This window comes from Paroedura picta, chromosome 3, assembly GCF_049243985.1.
Source record: "Paroedura picta isolate Pp20150507F chromosome 3, Ppicta_v3.0, whole genome shotgun sequence".
In the NCBI taxonomy this organism is placed as follows: domain Eukaryota; kingdom Metazoa; phylum Chordata; class Lepidosauria; order Squamata; family Gekkonidae; genus Paroedura; species Paroedura picta.
In genome coordinates, this window is record NC_135371.1 from 172,738,091 (window position 1) to 172,761,451 (window position 23,361).

General features: G+C 53.1%; 1 protein-coding gene across 7 annotated transcripts in view; it reads right to left on the minus strand.

Moving 5' to 3' along the window:
- Positions 1 to 23,361, minus strand: part of ATP2B3 (ATPase plasma membrane Ca2+ transporting 3) — a 112,681-nt gene that overhangs the window by 62,968 nt on the left and 26,352 nt on the right. For 4 of the 7 annotated variants that reach the window (XM_077329666.1, XM_077329663.1, XM_077329668.1 and 1 more), the window contains exons 1-4: positions 13,810 to 13,920; positions 13,059 to 13,220; positions 12,662 to 12,963; positions 1,274 to 1,471 (exon numbers count right to left, since the gene is read on the minus strand). In XM_077329666.1, the coding sequence (XP_077185781.1) occupies positions 1,274 to 1,471; positions 12,662 to 12,866 (403 nt within the window). In that variant the 5' untranslated portion in view covers positions 12,867 to 12,963; positions 13,059 to 13,220; positions 13,810 to 13,920. Of the gene's footprint in view, positions 1 to 1,273; positions 1,472 to 12,661; positions 12,964 to 13,058; positions 13,221 to 13,809; positions 13,921 to 23,361 lie in introns of those variants that run through there. The other 3 variants (XM_077329669.1, XM_077329664.1, XM_077329665.1) reach the window with 1 other exon arrangement.

The following is a 23,361-nucleotide window of genomic DNA, read 5'->3' on the forward strand; positions in this document are numbered from 1 at the left end:
GATTCTCCACTCCTCTACGTGCAGCCAGCTAGGTGACCTTGGGCCACTGAGAGTTCTTTTAGAGCTGTTCTCACAGAACAGTTCTGTCCGGACTCTCTCAGTCCCACCCACCTCACAGACTGTTTGTTGTGGGGAGAGGAAGGGAGGGCTATTATAAGCTGCTTTGAGACTTCTTTGGGTAGCGAAAAGCGGGATATAAAATCCAACTCTTCTTCTAACAGAGCCTGCCGTTTTAATCCAAAGATATGTTGGACATAACCAGGTGTAATATTGGATGGACCACTAGAGGGAGCAAACCATGTGTAGAACCGGAACAAATTCTTTCAAACAAACAGGAACATACGAGCAAGGGAAATAATAATGCAGAAAAAACCTGTGATTGCTGACCATGAACCCTGAAAATGCATTCTTAACAGCCCAGGTAAACGGGAAACTAAAAATATGACATAAAACACAGAGGAATATTGTGTCACTAGCACTCTGCCTTCCGCAAGAGAAAATAGGCCTTTCAATTGGAATTTGCTAGTGCAAAATCTTACTGGAGCGGGGAGAAGACTGCACTTCTGCAGTGGCCTTTACACAAGACACCTGTCTGTGGCAGAGGACATGAACACATGAGTCGGACTTACACTCAATCAGATTGAATCTGGGACCTTCTGCCTGCCAAGCTGAGGCTCTGCCACTGAGCCAGGGTCTCAGGTCAAGGTCTTTCCCATCCCCTCCTGCCTAGTCCTTTTAACTGGAGATGCCGGGGATTGAACCTGGGACCTTCTGCCTGCCAAGCAGAGGCTCTGCCACTGAGCCAGGGTCTCAGGCCAAGGTCTTTCCCATCCCCCCCTGCCTGGTCCTTCTAACTGGAGATGCCGGGGATTGAACATGGGACCTTCTGCCTGCCAAGCAGAGGCTCTGCCACTGAGCCAGGGTCTCAGGCCAAGGTCTTTCCCATCCCCCCCTGCCTGGTCCTTTTAACTGGAGATGCCGGGGATTGAACATGGGACCTTCTGCCTGCCAAGCAGAGGCTCTGCCACTGAGCCAGGGTCTCAGGCCAAGGTCTCCCATCCCCTCCTGCCTGGTCCTTTGAACTGGAGATGCCGGGGATTGAACCTGGGACCTTCTGCCTGCCAAGCAGAGGCTCTGCCACTGAGCCAGGGTCTCAGGCCAAGGTCTTTCCCATCCCCTCCTGCCTGGTCCTTCTAACTGGAGATGCCGGGGATTGAACCTGGGATCTTCTGCCTGCCAAGCAGCTGCCCTGCCCCTGAGGCCGCCATCTCACCTTCACTCTCCTCGCCCGGTGGGGCGTAGAAAGACAGGCCGAGGGAGATGATGGCAGCAATCTCGAGAATGATCAGCGTCACGTCTTGGAGTGCCTCCCATACTAACTGCAGGAAGGTCTTGGGCTGCTTGGGCGGAATGAAATTTTGTCCGTAGATCTGCCTCCTCTTTTCCAGGTCGGTGAGATTGTCCGAGAGCCCTGGGGGGAGGGGAGAAGAGGGGGGGGGGAAGAGAGTTCAGAGGACAATCAGCAAGGCAGTGGAAAAGCAAAGGGGGGGGGGGGGCTAAATCCAGCAATGGAATGAAGTAACAGAAGAGTAAAGAAATCAAAATTTAAGGGCCCCGCATGCTGCAGCTCAATATATCACAAATGGGCCATCGAATGTAGGAAAACACATGCATTTATTACCAGTATATTCAAAACATAGGCCCAAATAACAACTCCAAATAATATCTTACAGACTTCATGCAACTAGGGATGCCAGCCTCCAGGTGGGGCCTGGGGATCCCCTGGAATTCCAGCTCCTCTCCAGACTGCAGAGATCAGTTCCCCTGGAGGAAAGGGCTGCTTGGGAGGGGGACTCTGTGGCCTTGGACCCCACTGAGGGTCAGAGATGCCAGCCTCCAGGTGGGGCCTGGGGATCCCCTGGAATTCCAGCTCCTCTCCAGACTGCAGAGATCAGTTCCCCTGGAGAAAAGGGCTGCTTGGGAGGGGGACTCTGTGGCCTTGGGCCCCAATGAGGGTCAGGGATGCCAGCCTCCAGGTGGGGCCTGGGGATCCCCTAGAATTCCAGCTCCTCTCCAGACTGCAGAGATCAGTTCCCCTGGAGGAAAGGGCTGCTTGGGAGGGGGGGGGGGGCTCTGTGGCCTTGGACCCCACTGAGGGTCAGGGATGCCAGCCTCCAGGTGGGGCCTGGGGATCCCCTGGAATTCCAGCTCCTCTCCAGACTGCAGAGATCAGTTCCCCTGGAGGAAAGGGCTGCTTGGGAGGGGGGACTCTGTGGCCTTGGACCCCCCTGTGGGTCAGGGATGCCATCCTCCAGGTGGGGCCTGGGGATCCCCTGGAATTCCAGCTCCTCTCCAGACTGCAGAGATCAGTTCCCCTGGAGAAAAGGGCTGCTTGGGAGGTGGGATTCTGTGATGTTATACCATCCTAAAGTTCCAACCCACAAATCTCCAAGGATTTCCCAGAACTGGCCAGGTCATCCTACCCATCCTCCCTCTTCTTATAACACACGAGGAGACAATGCCAGTGGGGCCTGAGAAGGGCAAGGAGTGGACAGGAGAGGTGACAGAGGTCCCTGTCCTCCCCAGGCTCCAATCCCAAATCGGGAGTTTTCCAACCTGGACCTGACAGCCTTGCCCTCCTTCCCCTGCCGGTGGCTAGGGGAGACCTGACAATTATATTGTCGTATTTTTATCTGGGCTTCTTTGGAACGGGAGAAACAAAATTAAGATTCCAGTGCCGTGTCAGGGGAACCGGGGTCAGGCCTTGGTGTTTCTTCCGAACCTCCCTAGTTTCCTTCTCAAAAGCCTGGCCAATATCCCCCACACACACACAACTCTCTGGAGACTGCACAGCAATGCCCTGCTCTCTCCTGATGTCAGAAGATTCGGCCTCAGCCAGCCGGCATCAGGACTTGACAGACGTTTCAAAGGGTCGGACCCTGCGGCGAGCGGGGAGGCCGCAGCTCCAGGCCCAGATCCGCCGCTCCTTTGAGATTAAAGAGCCCCTGGGAGGCTCTGTGGCTGACCTCTCTTCCGTTGCCTGCCTTGGACTTGGGGAGTTCGGTCGGTCGGTGGGGATGGTGGGGGGGGGGGGCTTGGTTAAATATTGAAAATGTCAGGCGCCAGCTGGAAACACACAGAGCAGAGAGCTTTGTCACACTCCCCCCACCCCCCAGCTGATCACAGAAAAGGCCAGCGGGCCACAGCCTGCAATTCAGATCCCTCGATTGCCTTGGGAAGAGACTGGATCAACAGACTGAGCAGAGCTCCCAAAGAGGCCGCTAGCCAGAAAGTGGAAAGGGAATGCCATCTCTGGGGGAATTGATGCTCCGTTTTCTTGGTGCTTGGGGGGGGGGGGGGTGATAGTGGCTATCAGGAGCCATCAGGAGGTCCACCAGTGGGGCCACAACTCCAGAAGCCCCACTGGTGGCCCTCCTGACGGCCCCTGGGGTTTGGCCAATGCATGACAGAGAGTGTTGGACTGGAGGGGCCATTGGCCTGATCCAACACGGCTTCCCTTCTGTTCTAATGCCTGGGGCAGAGATGCTTTCTCTTTTGGGGGCTTGGGGGACAATAGTAGGAGGGCTTCTGGCATTCTAGCCTTGCTCGTGGGACCTCTTGATGGCAGGCAGAAGGTCCCTGGTTCAATCCCTGGCATCTCCAGTTAATAGGAGCAAGCAGGAGGGGATGGGAAAAACCTTGAGACCCTGGCTCAGTGGCAGAGCCTCTGCTTGGCAGGCAGAAGGTCCCAGGTTCAATCCCCGGCATTCCTAGTTAGAAGGACCAGGCAGGAGGGGATGGGAAAGACCTTGGCCTGAGACCCTGGCTCAGTGGCAGAGCTCTTCTTGGCAGGCAGGAGGTCCCAGGTTCAATCCCCGGCATCCCTAGTTAGAAGGACCAGGCAGGAGGGGATGGGAAAGACCTTGGCCTGAGACCCTGGCTCAGTGGCAGAGCTCTGCTTGGCAGGCAGGAGGTCCCAGGTTCAATCCCCGGCATCCCCCTCCCCAGACAGGAGGGGGTGGGAAAGACCTCTGCCCGAGATCCTGGAGCGGCTGCCAGTCTGAGTAGACGATACTGACTTTGACGGACTGAGGTCTGATTCAGTAGAAAGCAGCTTCATGTGTTTGCTTGCTGGCTGTTCGGAAGCCCTGCAGTCTTCCAGCGCTCCTGGGTGACAGCCAGCATCTGCCGCTTTGCGCCGGCTCCCCCCTCCCCACCCCCAGGCCGGCCCTCCCCCTGCCCCCCTCTCCCACCGCAGACGCCCGCTGCCCTCCTCGCTTTGCCTCACCCCCCCTCCCTTCTCCGTCCCTCTTGCCGTAGGAGCCTGCAGCTCCCTGCAGAAGAGAGTGGCCACAGCCGCGGCTGATCCTGCTGCGGCAACCTCAAGGACACTTCAAGGGGAAAGCAGCCGAGGGAGAGAGGGAGGCAGGTGAGCGTGGCGGGAGGCAGGCAGGGCAGCAAGTGGAGATTCGTACGGGAGGGCAGGAGGAGGCCACTGGGCTTGAGGCGAAAAGGAAGCAGATCCAAAATGCTCGGCTGGCCTGGAACGATGGTTGTCAACCTCCAGGCCTGGATAGACAACCAATGTCCAGGCAACAGAGGTCATTTCTCCCGGAGGAAAGGGCTGGACGAGAAGGCGGGCTCTCTGGCACGACGCAGAAGCACAAAGCTGCTGAATCCCAGAGGTAGGAGGCAACTCGAAGGGGACACTGTTGCTGGCTTCTCTGCCGTGCTGGTCAGAGCTCTGGTGGGCCATCTAGCCCAGCCGCCTCCTGCCTTGCACAGGGGCCAGCCAGTTCCTCTGGAGGGCCAACAACAGGGCAGAGAGTCTGAGACCTTCATGAGAACCTCAGAAGAGCCCTGCTGGGTCACACCAGTGAAGGTCCATCCAGTCCAGCCTCCTGTCTCATAAAGTGGCCAACCAGTTCCTCTGGAGGGCCAGCAACAGGGCAGAGAGGCCGAGGCCTTCATGAGAACCTCAGAAGAGCCCTGCTGGGTCAGGCCAGTGAAGGTCCATCTAGTCCAGCCTCCCTTCTCACACAGGGGCCAACAACAGGGCACGGAGGCTGAAGCCTTCCCCTGCTATTCCAGCCTCGCTCTGGGATTCAGAGGCTTAGTGCCTCTGAAGGTGGCGGTTTCCCGTCAGCCACCATGGCTAGGAGCCAGGGATAGACTGGCCCTCCCTCCACCTCTCTGACCCCCTTAGAAGGCTGCGTCTTCCTTAGTCCGTCGCTCCCCCCCCTTGCAGCGGCTCCCACGGTTCCATCCCTCTCCGTGTAACGCATCAGAAACGCCCTGCCGGAATCGACTGGATCGTGGCACTTGTTTCTCACTCGGGCTCTGCCTGTGATGGCCGACAGTCTTTTCTCCCCCCCAAACTAAGTAATCTTCTCACCTCCTAGGTTGGGGCAGCAGCCAGCGGTACGCCAAGTCTCTGCAGTAATGCTGCAGGAGCCAAGTTTGGGGCCAGTTGCCACTGGCACAGGCCAGGGAGGAGTATTTCCCCCCTCTTGTTGTGCCAGTGGGTGAGTCCCTGCAGTGTGCTGGCACCTTCCTCAGCCTCTCTGCCCTGTTCTTGGACCTGCAGAGGAACTGGTTGGCCCTTGTGTGAGACAGGATGCTGGACTAGATGGACCATCCCTGGTCTGACCCAACAGGGCTCTTCTGATGCTCTTAGGAAGGCCTCGGCCTCCCTGCCCTGTTGCTGGCCCTCCAGAGGAACTGGTTGGCCCCTGTGTGAGACAGGAGGCTGGACTGGATGGACCCCTGGTCTGATCCAGCAGGGCTCTTCCGATGTTGTTCGGAAGGCCTCAGCCTCTCTGCCCTGTTATGGGCTCCCCAGAGTAACAGGCTGGCCACTGGGTGACCACTGGTCTGATCCCGCTGGACTAACATTCTTAAACCTGCAGGGGGACCTGCCAAACCTAGAGACCTACGTCCGAGCCCAGTAATGCCCTCAAGCAGGGGCGGCCAAACTGCGTCTCTGCAGATGCCCATGGACTACAATTCCCATGAGCCCCTGCCGTCTGGCAGGGGCTCATGGGAATTGTAGTCCATGGGCATCTGCAGAGACCCAGTTTGGCCACCCTTTCCCTAAAGAAAAGCCGGTTTGACTCTCTTTGGCTCTCAGTAGTTAACTGTCTAACGAAGGAAGCCGTGGATGTATTTAAGGTGCCACTGGCTTCATGCCTGTGATTTCGGCTGTTATTTATGGCCGACTGCCTGTTTTCAGCTGGAGCTGGGATTTGGGTATCCGTTTATTGGTTTGACCTAAGTTATTGCTTGAACGAAGATGTCACTTAAAAACACACACACACACACACACAAACCAGGCAAACCCAAGGGCTACGTGGGATCTGGAAAGGTATCGTATGGCCCAGTTGTGTTAGTTCTTGGAAGCTAAACCGGGTCAGTACTTGGGCCCGTTCCGCACACGTAGGATACTGCACTTTCAGTGTGCTTTGGTATCTGGATTTTCCATTGACGAACAGGAAGATCTACTTCTAAAGTGCATTGAAAGTGCATTATCTGTTGTGTGCAGAACAGGCCCTGGAAGGGGGGACCACCAAAGAAGGCTCTGCAGAGGAAGGCAAGGGCCTTCGCTTGCCTTGAAAGCCCCTTGCTGAGAAGTAGGAAGCTAAGCAGGGTCACTACCAGGATGGGAGACCACCAGGGAGGGCTCTGCGGAGAAGGCAAGGACGAACCACCTCTGCTGGAGGAAGCACGGAAAGTCACCTCCTGCGGTGTTGGCAACACTGCAGGAGTGATCTGGCTCAGACCTGGACTGCAGCGACATCGTCCTTGTCTCTGTGGGCTGTCTCCGAGCCAGGAAGACTCTGCCGCGCTCCCTGCAGCAAAGGAGCTGCTCGACTGAACCTGCTTCTGGCTGCCAGAGGTCTTCCAGGGGAGCATCCCAGCTGGAAGAAGAAGGGCTGGGGTTTTTTGGACCAGCGTGACAGCGTGGGGCAGTAGCTAACAGTGGCAGCTTTGAAATCCGGCAAGCTGGGTTGCATTCCCCGCTCCTCCACATGCAGCCAGCTCGGTAACCTTGGGCTCATCACAGCCCTGACAGTGCAGTTCTGACCGAGCAGTTCTCTTAGGGCGCTCTCAGCCCCACCTCCCTCACAGGGTGTCTGTTGCGGGGAGAGGAAGGGAAGACTATTGGAAGCCGCTTTGAGACTCCTTTAGGCAGTGAAAACCAACTTGTCTTCTTTTCTCAACCCGAAGGAGTCTCAGAGTGGCTTACAATCATATTTCCCTTCCTCTCCCCACAACAGACACCCACCCTGTGAGGAGTGGAGTCATTTGTGCAGTGAAGCATCAGTTCTTGAGTTCGGATCACACCAGAAAATTGAACTCAGCAACTCCCCACCTGAACAGATATATAGTCCTGGGATCCCACCTAAAATCATGATTGGCCCCATGCAAGTTCCCTAGCTTTGAACCGACTGGACCATTTAAAAGATCCAGTAGCAGGACGGATCCTGCGAGCTAACCAATACAGTCACAAGTCCCCGCTGCCCAAATTATTGTCTGCAGGTCCACACCATCGCATACACAACACCGGGGCAGAGTGAGAGAACTCCTCTAAGGTCCAGTCCTAGGACTGCCCGATCCTCCAGCCCAGGCGGGGGTCCTCCACTTTTCAGACCCCCCTCGCCCCCAAACATTTCAACACGACACGCTAACATCACACAGAAGTGATATTAGCATATTTATTTTATTTATTTATTTAGATTTATATACCGCCCTCCTTGAAGGCTCAGGCTATTGAGGTCGTTGGAGGGGACGCTCACGTTTTTGGGCAAAACTCTATGGCTAGAAGCAAATTTTACCATAGAGTTTTGCCCAAAAACCAGAGGGTCGCCTCTGACATCTCCGATGTGCCAACCTTGCGTGGCATTGACACTTTGCATTGCTATTAGAACGTGCTCACCCCCCCTCCCTCACCCCCCACCTCCACGACAGTGAAAATAGACCTCACAACCTGAATCAGCCCACCCACCACTGGCCAACCTTCAGGTGTTGCCTAAAGATCTCCCAGAATCACAGCTTACAAATACCAAAGCGCCAGAGGCCAGGAGCACCTTCAAGACTGACAGTTTTTGTAGGGGAGGAGCTTCCGGGCGTCACTGAAGAAGGGAGCAAGCTTTCATGAGATCCTCTCCTCATTAGCCCCTCCGGCTTCACTGGGCCCTGGCTCTTTTCTAATCTGATGCTACAAACCGAGGTTGGCCACAGTTCTTTCCGCCTAAGGATCTTTCTAGCTCCTTCCCAGCTGCGCTTCCAATCTTGGCCTCCTTCTGCCCTCTTGCTCTTCCGCTTGATGACAGAACCAAACAGTAGCAGGGGGCAGAAGGTCCTGCCAGGGTCCCATGTTGTGGCCAGCTCTGGACTTCCTCAGGGGTCTCCCTTCCCAAATACTCGCCTTGCTTAGTATCCAAGATCTGACGGGATCGCGGTAGCCTGAGCTATCCAGGTCAGGGCATGAGGGCTTAGAGGGGTTTATAACTCAGCTTCGGACCGCGGCCAGCTTTTTCCAGCATGATCCGGAACGCAACCGTCAGAGAGCAGAGACCGGGCCTCTGTGGCACCACAAGGCCAGAGCCCAACACGAAAGGCAAAACGAGGGAAACTGCGTTACAGCCCAATTACGGCTGTTAGAGGCGGGCTCTGTACTTCTCCTGATTGCATTTGAATCGGGCATAATTGCATCTCCTCTGAGGCTCCCAGCATCTCCGGGCTCTTTGACCCTGCTGTTTACCGTGTGTGTGTGCGTGTCTGCGTGTGCGTGTGTGTGTTGTTGTTGTTGTTCAGAACCACGTCACCTCATTTCATGCATCTGAGAAGCCTACCTAAGCTTGGGTGAGTATCAACACAGGTTGGTCTTGGAAGGTGCCACCAAAGTGATGTGGGAAAGAACCTCCCAAAAGAATGACTACACTAACCAGCGAGGGGTGGGACTGATTTTTGTCATCTGGAGATCTGTTGGGATTCTGGCCAACCTCCAGGCCTCACCTGGAGGCTGGCAACCATGAGGCCTAAGATAATTACAAAGGCCAGAGTGGGGAGAATAATCCCACCCCTTCAAAACGTGATGCTCTACCAGGGGTGGCCTTCCAGATGTGTGTAAATTGAGCCCCTGCCAGCAAGGCCAATTAGTAGGGGCTCATGGGAACTGTAGTCCACGGACATTTGGAGAGCCACATTTTGGCCACCCCAGTGGCTTCCAGTAGATATCCATGAGGAGAAGCAAGGTTATGATCCTCAGCCCTGTATGCCCAGTCGAAGGGAAAGCATCCCAATTTGAACTCAGAGCTTTGAACCTATGCTTCCCAGGGTTGCTAGGCAACTAGCAGGCGAGAGGGGTTGAGGGGCGGGGACACTGGAGAGAAGTTGACAGTGATGGTGTGATGTCACGTCCGGGAAAACCAGGCAGTGCCATCATGCCGCTCTAGGAATCGCTGGAGACTCTATGGTTTCTCGAGAGGTTTTCCTGGAAGTGACGCCGTGACACGAACCTGACAGCTACGTTTGATTTTATTTTTCATCTGCCACGGCTCAGAGCTCGGAAGTATTGGGTGGGGGGTTGCTCGCTGGGTAACCCTGCGGCTACCCAAACCTTCCTTGATCATCCAGACAGAGGGTCAAAGGCCATCAAAAGTATTTCCTGATCTCATCATGCAGGGTCATGATCCATACAAAAACAGGTGACAGCTCAGAGCACAAGCATCACCACAAAGGAGTAAATATACCTGGACAGGAAGAGTTGAGGGGGTCACATCAATAACCCCCAAGAGAGACAATAAGACGGGGGATCAACCCTGATTTTCAACACCAAACATCTTTCTCTTATGGCAGAATAACCTTAACTGGTGTCGTCACAAGTGTGTGTGTGGGGGGGAAGTGAAACTTTACTCTGCTCTGGTTCGGCCTCCCTTGGAGTCCTGTGTTCAGTTTTGGGCCCCACACTTGAAGAGGGATGGAGACAAAGCGTGTCCAGAGGAGGGCAACGAAGAGGGTGAGGAGTTTGGAGACCGAGATGTATGAAGAAAGGTTGGGGGAGTTTGGTCTGTTTAGCCTGGAGAGGAGACGACTGAGAGGGGATCTGATCACCATCTTCAAGTATTTAAAAGGCTGCCATGTAGAGGATGGAGCAGAATTGTTCTCTCTTGCCCCGGAGGGACAGATCAGAACCAATGGGATAAAATTAATTCAAAATAAATTCCATCTCAACATCCGGAAGAAGTTCCTGACAGTTAGAGCGGTTCCTCAGTGGAACAGGCTTCTTCGGGAGGTGGTGGGTTCTCCATCTTTGGAGATTTTTAAACAGAGGCTGGAGAGCCATCTGACAGAGAGGTTGATTCTGTGAAGGCTTAAGGGGGTGGCAGGTGACAGTGGATGACTTACAGGGTTGTGAGTGTCCTGCACAGTGCAGGGGGTTGGACTAGATGACCCAGGAGGTCCCAACTCTATGGTTCTGATTCTATGAAATGGTTTTGCAGAACTAATCTGGTCTGCTGGCTACCCTCAGTTTCAACCAGGATGCCAACTGGTTTACCCTTCCCCAGAAACCTGAATGCTGAACTACCCTATCTAGAAGAAGGTTTCAATTAAAAATGGGTTCCGAGGCAAGAACAACGTTCACAAGGCGATGAATGTCTAAAGAAAGCACATGGAGATGTGAAGCGCATTCTAGGTACATGCGTTTGTTTAACCCAAACCGGAAAGGGGGGGGCAGAAACTAAGCCAAATACACATTCTCTCATCTCTTTCGGCTATCGGTATAGCTGACCCGAAAAATTAGGCTTTTATTCAGACATATTCCGCAGCAATACCGCTGAAATGTCTGCCAGTCATTTAAACTTAGGCGCTTGACTGGTCTGCCTATCAACTGTTAACCTTAAATGGCCAGAAGCTATTTACACCCTCCTTTTGGCTTCCCCTCCCTTCCAAAGGGAGGGAAGAAAAGCAGACCGCTGGAGCGCTTGCTAGCCATTCTAGGGACCCTTTGCAAGACATTGAAGTAATACAACTGTCAGCAGCCATTTAAACCCCCCCCTTCCCGCCTTCCAAATGGAGGGAAGTGAATGCTACAATTGCTGTGAGCTAGTGGCCTCTGCAGGGGCTCTGTTCAAACTGTACCCCCCCTGCCCCCAAGTCTGTCCTGTGGAGAAAGTTCTCTCCTTAGGTTCAGCTGCTTGGTGGGCACTGCGGGGAGCCAAGGCATTTAAATGGAACTTGGTCCTTTAAATGCCTTGGAGCAAAAAAATCTGCCATTATACCTACACTGTCTGCCTTACTGATGCGGAGGGGAAGTATACTGCACTCTGGTATCTCATCTCAGTGCACTGCACAAGCAATTTTCCTGGAGAATATTTCTCCCCAGCATAGCATCAAAGAACAGAAAACCAGAACCCAACACAAACTGATACTGAATTGAAGTTCTCCTTAAACCACAATATGAATTATGAAATCCTCTTCAGCTGCATGAGCTGTATAACCCCGCTGGTCGGTAAACGTCCCTGTCAGTTACATATCAGTCACATTCAACCTTTCCCTCTGCCTTCTGTCAATGCCAGACAAGACACCAGGAGGCCCAAAATAACGCCAACATCTATCTGAAGACTTTCTAGCATTATCTGAATCAAAATGATCACCGAGTCTCTCTGTTTGGATTATTAACAACAGGTGGGGGTGGTGTTCAGGTTTAGACCAAATAATATCCAAACAAAAATCTTTATAAATTAGACTGACAGGGGTAGGAAGACAGCAGGTGCCAGAATTGTAGCCAAATATTTTGTAGTATGATTGTAGCAGTCGGGTTTAATAGACATAAGACAGTAAAAAGCCAGTTTGGTGTATTGGTTAGGAATGTGGATGCAAGGTCTCTCCCATCCCCGCCTGCCTGTTCCTATTAACTGGAGATGCTGGGGATTGAACCTGGGACCTTCTGCCTGCCAAGCAGAGCCTCTGCCCCTGAGCCAGGGTCTCAGGTCAAGATCTTTCCCATCCCCTCCTGCCTGTTCCTATTAACTGGAGATGCCGGGGATTGAACCTGGGACCTTCTACCTGCCAAGCAGAGGCTCCGCCACTGAGCCAGGGTCTCAGGTCAAGGTCTTCCCCATCCCCTCCTGCCTGGTCCTTTCAACTGGAGATGCCGGGGATTGAACCTGGGACCTTCTGCCTGCCAAGCAGAGGCTCTGCCACTGAGCCAGGGTCTCAGGCCAAGGTCTTTCCCATCCCCTCCTGCCTGGTCCTTCTAACTGGAGATGCTGGGGATTGAACCTGGGACCTTCTGCAGGCCAAGCAGAGGCTCTGCCACTGAGCCAGGGTTTCAGGCCAAGGTCTTTCCCATCCCCTCCTGCCTGGTCCTTCTAACTGGAGATGCTGGGGATTGAACCTGGGACCTTCTGCAGGCCAAGCAGAGGCTCTGCCACTGAGCCAGGGTCTCAGGCCAAGGTCTTTCCCCTCCCCTCCTGCCTGGTCCTTCTAACTGGAGAGGCCGGGGATTGAACCTGGGACCTTCTGCAGGCCAAGCAGAGGCTCTGCCACTGAGCCAGAGTCTCAGGTCAATGTAGGAATGGCCTGCAGTCCCCCTGAATGGTAGCACCTAAGAGTACTGCCTGCCTCTCTCCCCAGCCCTACACGAACGCCGTACCTTCAGTGGGGGAGGTCTTGAGCCTCCGGCAGAGCCCGTTGACGTCCGTGTAGGTCTCCTGGACTTTCTGGATCGCCTCGGCCCCCCGCAGCTCCATGAGGGAGCGCAACTCCGACAGGGTACACCCAAAGCCGCCTGCATGGTTCAACTCTCGCCGCTGGTTCTTGGGGTAGAAATCCACCGAGCTGTTGGCCATGTCTCCCATGGCGGACGCGAGCCGCTAGCCGGGCTGCGCGATACCAGGCGGAGCTGAGGAAGAGTTGTGTCGGGCTTGTGTCCGCCTGGCAGACAGATGGAGAAACCTGGAAGGAGAAGAAACAGGGAAGGCGTCAGCTGGAGGAAGGGAGAACTCGCCGGCCTCTGGATTTCCCCTGAGGGCATTTCTGGTCCGGCTTACCTGCTCAGTCCCCGCTGTGTCCTGTGGTCATTCTACACAGCCCCAGGGGAAGGGGCCACCAGGTGTCGTAGAGGCCAGGAGGGGACCAAGCCATGGAAGAGGCAGAGAAGGAGTCCTCGTCAGAGCAAGGCACAACGGGTGTCCCCGCCGCATAAGGGGAACCTGTACAAAAGGCAAATATATATATATATTATGAATAATACGAACATAAGAGAAGCCATGTTGGATTGCCCCTCCAGAAGCCCGCCCAACTTTGCCCACCTCCAAATCCCAGGAGTCAAGAGCGTCCCTGTCCTGGACATATTAGCATAAGAGAAGCCATGTTGGATCAGGCCAGTGGCCCATCCGGCCCAACCCTCTGTGTCACACAGTGAGCAAAACCCAGGGACCATTAAGAGGTCCACCAGCAGGGCCAGAACTCCAGAAGCCCTCCCATTGTGGCCCCCCAAGCAGAGCATCACTGCCCCAGCCATAAAAATATGAGAGAAGCCATGTTGGGTCAAGCCAATGACCCATCCAGTCCGACCCTCTGTGTCACACAGTGGCCCAAATCCAGGGGTCACCAGGAGGTCCACCAGCAGTGCCAGAACTGCCAAAGAACTGGAGCATCCCTGCCCCAGACATAAGAACATAAGAGAAGCCATGTTGGACTAGGCCCACAGCCTGCCCAGTCCAACTCTCCAGTAGCGCCTTACAGAGAAACAAGATATTAGCAGTATACACTTCTGTGAGTTAAAAAATGAAGAGATACCTGATTTTCAGGGTGTGAGCTTAGGAGACTCCCTTCATCAGATACAAGGGCTTCTGGCTCTTAAAAGCTTCTGCTCTACCTGGTGGCTCTCTAAAGGGGTTCTGACCTTGCATCGATTGTGATGCAACCTTTCACCTGACTAAAGAGTTCTGGGTTCTGAGATGATTAATGGGGGCCAATTGTTGTTTCAAGGGTTCATCAGCAAAACAGAAATTAAACAGGCCACAGGCAGGAACACGGATTCGTTGTTTTCTGAGATACTGATACAATTTATGGATCTGTCTTTGCTCCAGCTGGTGTGCCTGCACTGCTGCCATCTGCGTCCAAGCCAAACCCCTACGGTGGAAGCTGCTTACTGAACCAGGCCTTTGGTATTGTCTACTTAGACTGGCAGCAGCTCTCCAGGGTCTCAGGCACAGCTCTTTCCCAGCCCCCCCCCCCCCGGTCCTATGAGCTAGAGATGCCAGGGACTGAACCTGGGACCTTCTGCCTGCCAAGCAGGGGCTCTGCCACTGAGCCAGGATCTCAGGCCAAGGTCTTTCCCATCCCCTCCTGCCTGGTCCTTTTAACGGGAGATGCCGGGGATTGAACCTGGGACCTTCTGCATGACAAGCAGAAGCTCTGCCACTGAGCCAGGGTCTCAGGCCAAGGTCTTTCCCATCTCCTCCTGCCTGGTCTTTCTAACTGGAGATGCCGGGGATTGAACCTGGGACCTTCTGCCTGCCAAGCAGGGGCTCTGCCACTGAGCCAGGGTCTCAGGCCAAGGTCTTTCCCATCCCCTCCTGCCTGGTCCTTTTAACGGGAGATGCCGGGGATTGAACCTGGGACCTTCTGCATGACAAGCAGAAGCTCTGCCACTGAGCCAGGGTCTCAGGCCAAGGTCTTTCCCATCTCCTCCTGCCTGGTCTTTCTAACTGGAGATGCCGGGGATTGAACCTGGGACCTTCTGCCTGCCAAGCAGGGGCTCTGCCACTGAGCCAGGGTCTCAGGCCAAGGTCATTCCCATCCCCTCCTGCCTGGTCCGTTTGACTGGAGATGCCAGGGATTGAACCTGGGACCTTCTGCCTGCCAAGCAGAGGCTCTGCCACTGAGCCAGGGTCTCAGGCCAAGGTCTTTCCCATCCCCTCCTGCCTGGACCTTCTAACCGGAGATGCCGGGGATTGAACTTGGGACCTTCTGAAGGCCAAGCAGAGGCTCTGGCATGGCCTGCCTGTGTGTAGCAACCCTGGACTTTCTTGATTGTCTCCCATTCAAGTGCCAACCAGGGCCGACCATGCTTAGCTTCCAGGGTCCGGCCATGATCAGCCTAGCCTGGGCCATGCAGGTCAGAGTAAAGACGAACAAAGGTGGTTGGCCATTTCGTGCCTCTTCATAGCCACCCTGTACTTCCTTGGTGGTCTCCCCTCCAAAACTGAGGCAAGTAATAAAGCCTTGATCTGGTAACATTGGGTCCCCATTATTCACCAACTCATTAAAACTTACAAAACAAGTCCACACCCCCTTTATGGTCCCCAAACCCATCCTGCACTTGAGTCGGGATACGCAAATGAAACAAAGGTACATAAGTGGGTTTCTTTTGCATAATTTATTCCACCCCCAAAGTCCATGGAAGGAAAGGAGGGGGAGGCATCTGACTGAATAAGAACGGGGAACAAAGGTGGAGGTTGGGTGAATTTACAGAAGAAGAAGAATCGGGGTTTTAGACCCCACTTTTCCACTCCCCAAAGGAGACCCAAAGCAATTTGCAAACACCTTTCCTTTCCTGTAGGGTAAGTTGGGCTGAGAGAGCCCTAAGAGAACTGCTCTGTGGAAAACAGTTCTAACAGCAGTAACTAGCCCAAGGGCGCTTAGTTGTCTGCATGTGGAGGAAGAGTGGGGAATCAAAGCTGGTTCTCCAGAGCAGAGGCAGTCAACCTGTGGTCCTCCAGATGTTCATGGACTACAATTTACTGGCAGGGCCCCATGGGAATTGTAGTCCATGAACATCTGGAGGACCACAGGTTGACTACCCCTGCTCCAGAGGTCAGAGCACTGCTCTGAGCCACTGCCCCACGCACTGCCTCTCCGTAACTCCTTTTTATTGATTTATTTTGGCAGTGGTTGATCCCTGGTTATTTGGGACGATAGCCTGCAGGCTGCTCCCAAGAGAAAATTAGTATTTTCCTGAGTTCTTATCTAAGAAACCTGACATCTTCCTGCAGCTTCTAAGTTCCAGGAGCAACAAACGGCCACTCACAGTTTCAGGATACAGCTTTGATGACAATATTCTGGACTTGGAGCCAGCAATTAGGGTATAAGCTGTTTTGTCTTAGCTATGCATCACCTCTCAGCTCCTGGCAAGCTTTGCTCCGTGCGTGCCCAGCAGATGGAAGTTTACCCTCCTGCCATTTCTAGATGGGTCGCCATGTATGAGCAGGTGGCAACCAAAAGCTCCTCCCCTGCCAGAGAGTTTGTTAGTCTTTCCTGGACTCCTGCTCTTTTCTCTGACTCTTTCTAGAAGTTTGGTCATTTATCAAAATCTCCTTAGAAGCCAACCTAATGAGATCAGACTAGCCCAGGCTGTTCGGCTCATGGAGAGTTGTATGTTCCCCAGTGGCAAATGACTCATGGCAACTCCAGGACCGTCAGTTTTCAAGGTCAAAGATATTCAGAGGTGGTTTAATATTGGCTGCCTCTGAAGAGCAACCTGGGACAACCTTGGTGGTCTCCCATCTGTGTTTCAACCATGGCCGACCCTGCTTAGCTTCTGGACTCTGCTGAGACAGAGCTAATCTCTGCTATTTAGTCCACGGTAGAGACAGACAGAGGTGGTTGGCCAGTGCCTGCCTCTGCGTAGCAACCATGGACTGTCTAGGTAGTCTCCCATCCATAGACTCACCAGGGATGACCCCGCTTAGCTTCTGAGATCTGATGAGATCATGCTAGACTCGGCCATCCAGGTGAAGGCAAGAGACATACAGAGGAGGCTTGCCTTTGCCTGCCTCTGTGTAGCAACCTCAGACTTCTAGAATCATGGAATCATAGAGGTGGAAGGGACCTCCTGGGTCATCTAGTCCAACCCCCTGCACTATGCAGGACACTCACATCCCTCTCGCTCACCCACTGTCACCTGCCACCCCCTTGAGCCTTCACAGAATCACCCTCGCCGTCAGATGGCTATCCAGCCTCTGTTTAAAAATCTCCAAAGATGGAGAACCCACCACCTCCCGAGGAAGCCTGTTCCACTGAGGAACCGCTCTGACTGTCAGGAACTTCTTCCGGATGTTGAGACGGAATTTCTTTTGCATTAATTTCATCCCATTGGTTCTAGTCTGTCTGTCTGGGGCAAGAGAGAACAACTCTGCTCCCTCTGTGGTGGATTTCTCCCAGGGTCTGGGGACAGTCACGCTGCCTGTCCTCCCCGAGAGCTTCTGCCCATTTCCTTCCGATGCCTTTGAGCCCACTTTGTTCTCGGGGCATCTGGTTCTGCCTGCTCTGCAAGTGAAAATTTCAATCATGTATAAACCAGGGACCTTCCTGCCATCTGCCTGGTATTTGGCAGGAAAGATCACTCGGATGAAAGGTTCAGTTTCTGAAAAATGCATCCGAATCAGGCAAAATTGGACAGTCGCTGCAGGAAAGCTCTTCCCACCGAAACCGATTGGGAAAGAAGGCAAAACAGCAGCAGGGTAAAGGGATGAAATGACAATGCATGAGATATTTGGGGGGGAGGGGACCAAACCAAAAAGAAAGAAACATGAATGATTTTGCAAGCCCTCCATCTTTGCAACGCAAGTTATTTAGTTTTTTAAAGCATGTATCGGCTGCCTAACTTACAGAACCCAAGGAGGTTCCACAAATGTAGATACAACCTATTGAGCAAATAACATTAAAAACAGAAAGTCCCACGTTTAAAATCACAATTCAGGTCTATCGGGAAACTTAACCAAATGCAGTCCTAAATAAAACCACCTTCAGCTGTCCTCGGAAGTACTGAAAGCCAGAGGGCCAGGAATACCTCCCTGGGGGAATTGTTCCATAATCGTGGGGCGGCCACTGAAAAGGCCCCGTCTTGTGCACCCACGCAAATGAGCTTCTTTGCTTGTTTGACACTCAGCCAGACCTCTCCTTGGGATCTTAATTCCTGGGTGTAGCCTTCATGGGACTTTTTACCCAGTCCCAGTTTGAATAAATCCCTCCCACCTACACTAAATTTGATTTCCACTTTGATTTTGGGCGCTTTAAATTTTCCCTCTGTAACATGCATGATTGATATCCAGAAGTGGATGTAAGCCTCATAATTTGAAAAATCGCCATCAGGAAGTGTGCAGAACTCTGCTTTTTGCGAGTTAAATTCCTACTCTGTGCCTCGTAGCAAAGCAGTCTTCCCTGATTGGCCAGGGCGTCAGTTCAAAGACTTCCAGATTCCCAGCTGCAAGGCTTGTTTTAAAGTGATTGCGCTCCAGAAGGCAGAGATTTGCCTCTTGCATTTATTTGCCCCTCCTCAGCTGTCTCCAATCCTCCCTTCAAGAAAAGAAAGAGACTCCTGCTGCGCTTGGCTCCCCTCCCCATTCTGAGCTTCCCCAATCAAGTGCAGAACACTTTCTGTTTCAATTGGGGGGATGGATAGAAGGAGTTCAAATCTATCTGAATTCAGCAGAATCCACAACGGAAAAAACAAACTAAGTGCAGAATCAGCCTAGGCCTGGGAAATAGAGCTGTCCAAGGTCCTGAACCAGCAAATTCCCTACAAATAGCCAGAAGAGGTGGCTTAATTGAGGTGTCCTCACCGAGTTGAATGTGAGGACCTGTTGTAGAGCAGGGGTAGTCAACCTGTACTCCTCCAGATGTTCATGGACTACAATTCCCATGAGCATTTGCTGGCAGGGGCTCATGGGAATTGTAGTCCATGAACATCTGGAGGACCACAGGTTGACTACCCCTGTTGCAGAGAACCCGGACAATCTCATCTCACCTCCTCCAGGGGTTCTTTTGAAACTCAACGACTCATCTGGACCCCCTCTGTCTTTGGGGAGGCTCCAAGGGGCAAAACAACAGGCCCACCATGAGCTCTCTCTTATTTTGAAATGTCGAAGTCTTTCATGGCCAGAGTCAGCTGGTGGTTCTGGGTTTTCTGGGCTGTGCGGCCAACGTGGCCTGGTATTTTTAGTCCCTGGCCTTTCCCCAATAATGGCGGCTGGCCTCTGCAGAGGCAGGACACTGTCTTCCGTCAGCGGGTGAAGATTACATAGCTGTGTCTGCTGTTCCCTCAAAGTCCCCAGGGTGGTGTCATGGTTAAGATCAGCGGCCTCCAATCTAGTGAGCTGGGTTTGATTCCCCTTCCTGCCTCCACATGCAGCCATCCGGGTGACTTTGGGCCAGTCACAGTTCCCTCAGAGCTGCATTCGCAGAGCAGTTCTCTCAGAGCTCTCTCAGTCCATCTAACTCCCCAGGGGTCCGTTGCAGAAAGAGGAAGGGAAAGCTCTTTTGAGACTCCTTTGTGTAGTGAAAAGTCAGGGATTAAAAGAAAGAAAGCTCTTTTTTCTTCTCCCCCCCCCCCGGGTTTTAATCGATGGTTGTGCGTCGTTGCTAGGTGCTTTATTTTGGATTTTCCTCCGTTTCGGGACATGTTTTTACATTGCTTTGCTTTTAACGGCTGGCCGTCTGGGAGGGCCCCGATGGAGCTGCATGGCAGGAAAAGAAACAATGAGCCAAGAAGATGAAAAACAGCCCAGGGCAGAGCCCAGGGCGCAGAATCCGGCTTCCCAAGGAGCTCAACGCAAGCCTGCCGTCTTTGCAGAAGCACTGGGCAGTGAGGGGACGGAGCACGCAACGGCTCAGAAGCCGCCGGAGAAGAGGAGGCACCGGATTCCCGCTGGTATTGAAACAGGACTTTGCAATTCGTCGTTCCTTCCCATCGCTACAAGCCGAGCCGATGATTCAGCGTTATGTAACGAGGCCAGTGGGTTCGACAGGCACCGGTTGTGGGATTTCGCGTTTCCGAGCACGTCACGAGCACTACCAGGGCGGAGAATTTTGAGGACATCGGCCGGAGAGCTTGCTCGGCCACGGGGGTTGCCAGCCTCCAGGCAGGGGCTGGAGACCTCCTGAGGTTACGACTGGTCTTCCAAAGGCCGGGCTCGGCTCCGCGGCTTCGAAAGCTGGCCTCTGGGATGGTCTAGCCCAGGGGTAGTCGAACTGCGGCCCTCCAGATGTCCATGGACTCCAATTCCCATGAGCCCCTGCCAGCGAATGCTGGCAGGGGCTTATGGGAATTGTAGTCCATGGACATCTGGAGGGCCGCAGTTTGACTACCCCTGAGCTAGCCCATTAAGACCCCTCCTCTCCCCAAACTCTGCCCTACCCAGACTCCAGCCCTCCAAATCTGCAGGTATCTCCTGACCCAGAGCTGGCAACTGGCATCAGGCCGACTGGCATTTCTAGGTCTCCCCTCTCCTCTTGCTTCTGGGTCGGTGACTCTATTTGTAATGAAGGCCTAGTCCAGGAATTCCCAACCGTGGGGTCTCAGGGCTCCATCAGAGCCCCCCGGAATTTCTTCTGTCCGTGGTTCTCAACCTTCCTAATGCCATGACCCTTTATCACAGCTCCTCATGTTGTGGTGACCCCCAACCATACAATTCACAGAAATTAAACCCAAACTGACCCATGGCATGAAGATCCATGGTTCACGATTGTATATAAATCTTTTTCCCCCCAGGGTTTCTCAGTTCAGTTCTGCCTCTTGTCCCACCATGCCGATCTCGCTCTTTTCCGCTGCTCCAGACAGACAAATACTCTGTCTTGATCTACCCCGCAAGGCTGTTGTATGGATGGCTCCCTACCCCTGGTCAAGCTGCTTGCTCTGGGTTACTGCCCCTGAGCCCCTTCTGGACAGGCCCCCAGGAACTGAAAGGGCCTTATGCAGTTGCTAAGAAACCCTACCATGCTTCTCCCCAAAGGCTGGATTTGAATAAGCTGAGTGGGCAGGCAGGGGGGGGGGAGAGGGCAGCAACAGGTCATTTGCATTATGCAAATTTCCTCCATTACTTAGCCTCGAGTCAAGGCTCGATAATAAAAGTCACAGAGATCTGGAAAGGGAAGCTGTTTTGGGTTTTTTTAAAGGGCCAGTTTGGTGTAGTGGTTAGGAGTGTGGACTTCTAATCTGGCAAGCTGGGTTTGATTCTGCACTCCCCCACATGAAGTCCATGAACATCTGGAGGACCACAGGTTGACTACCCCTGCTCTAAAGTGTGTCTGTTATCTTTGAATGGGATGGCTGTCTTTCTTTTCACCTGGAAGCCACCCTCCGACCCCTCCTCTCTATCCTTCAGTTTGGTGTAGTGGTTAGGAGTGCGGACTTCTAATCTGGTGAGCCGGGTTTGATTCCCTGCTCCTCCTTCACATGCAGCCAGCTGGGTGACCTTGGGCTCGCCACAGCACTGATCAAGCTGTTCTGACTGAGCAGTTCTCTCAGGGCTCTCTCATCCTCACCCACCTCACAGGGTGTCTGTTGTGGGGAGAGGAAAGGGAAAGTGACTGTAAGCTGCTTTGAGCCTCCTTCGGGTCAAGAAAAGTGGCATATAAGAACCAACTCTTCTTCTCCTTCTTCTTTTTAACTGAAATGTGATTGTCTCCAAATGGAACGCAGCAGTAAGTCACCTAGGTTCCTCGGTCCCAGATCGATTAACAGTGACTGGCCCATGCTGAACGGGGGGGGGGGGGAGAGGGGGTTTATATTTTATTGTCCACTATCTTGGTATCATGTTGTTGTTTTAAATATGTTTCAATGGGTTATTTTTTTGGGGGGGGTGTTATTGTATTTTATCGGTTTTGTAAACCGCCGCGAGGCATTTTGAGAGCGGCGTTATATAAATATAAATAAATAAATATAAATAAGGAGCAGTTCAATAAATAAATATAAATAAATAAAAATAAATAAGGAGCAGTTCAATATAAATATAAATACAAACGCCTGACTCACTCTGAGTCCCCACGACCATCCATCCAATAGCACTTAAGAGTTTTGCTCTGGAGACTTAAGAGTTTTGCTCTGGAGAGGCGATAAATTAAAACAACGAGACGACTCCCCTCGGCGGATTTACTCTGGGTCTCAGTGGCACCAGCCGTTTGCTCCGGGAGTGGAAACACAAACCAAGACCGCACCTGAGAGATTTGGGAGGGACCATCCTTGAGGAAGAGACGTGTGGGGGGGGAGATATCAGATGGCCAACTGCCTGGAGAGAAAGTACATATTCCCTCAGAAAGCTACGCAGGGTCAGCCCTGGTTAGGACTTGGATGGGTGACCGACCACCTAAGAAGTCCAGGGTTGATATGCAGAGGCAGTCAACTGCAAACCACCTCTGTCCATCTCTTGCCTTGACCAGGAGGGCCCAGGCTAGCTCAGTGTCATAAGATCTCAGAAGCTAAGGAAGGTCAGCTCTGGTTGGTACCTGGAGGGAAGATGCTACGCAGAGGCAAGCAACGGCCAACCACCTCCAAACATCTCCAGCCTTCACCCAGATGACCCAGGCTAGCCTGATCGTGTCAGAATTCGGAAGCTAAGCAGAGTTGTTTTTTGCAGAGGTCTCCGCCCCTGGAAGTTGTAGCCAGAATTTCTTTAAAAGACTCAGAATTTTGTTAAAACATAAACATAGAATAGCACACAAGAGCATTATAAGAGCCCTGCTGGGTCAGACCAGTGAGGGTCCATCTAGTCCAGCATCCTGTCCCACAGAGTGGCCAACCAGATCCTCTGGAGGGCCAGCAACCGGATAGAGAGGCCAAGACCTTCATAAGAACATCAGAAGGGCCAGGCTGGGTCAGACCAGGGGTCCATCCAGTCCAACATCCTGTCTCACACAGTGGTGAACCAGGTCCTCTGGAGGACTAGCAACAGGGTAGAGAGGCCAAGACCTTCCTAAGAACATCACAAGAGCACTGCTGGGTCAGACCAGTGGTCCACCTAGTCCAGTCTCCTGCCTCACGTAGAGGCCAACCAGTTCCTCTGGAGGGCCAAGAACATGGCAGAGAGGATGAGGACTTCATGCGAACATCAGAAGAGCCCTGCTGGTTCAAACCAGGGATGGCCCATCTGGTCCAGGATCCTGCATCACACAGTGGCCAACCAGTTCCTCTGGAGGCCCAGTGACAGGACACAGAGGTTGAGACCTTCCCCTGATATTGCCACCTCCTGGCACTGTGAATCAGGCCAACAAGATTTATAAATTTGGTCCTCCAAAGCTGATACTGTGGACATCTTGTCGAATCTTACATTAGAAAAGAAATAAACAGTGAAGTTTCTCTGTCACTAAATCCAGGGGGGATCACATGATTCAATTTCCCCCTATAGCCCACCCCTCAATCGTTGCCAAGTTTGCTAGAAAGTTAGAAGAAGAAGAGTTGGTTCTTATATGCTGCTTTTCCCTACCCGAAGGAGGCTCAAAGCGGCTTACAGTCGCCTTCCCTTCTTCTCACCACAACAGACACCCTGTGGGGTGGGTGAGGCTGAGAGAGTGCTGATATCACTGCCCGGTCAGAACAGTTTTATCAGTGCCGTAATAACCCGACGAGGT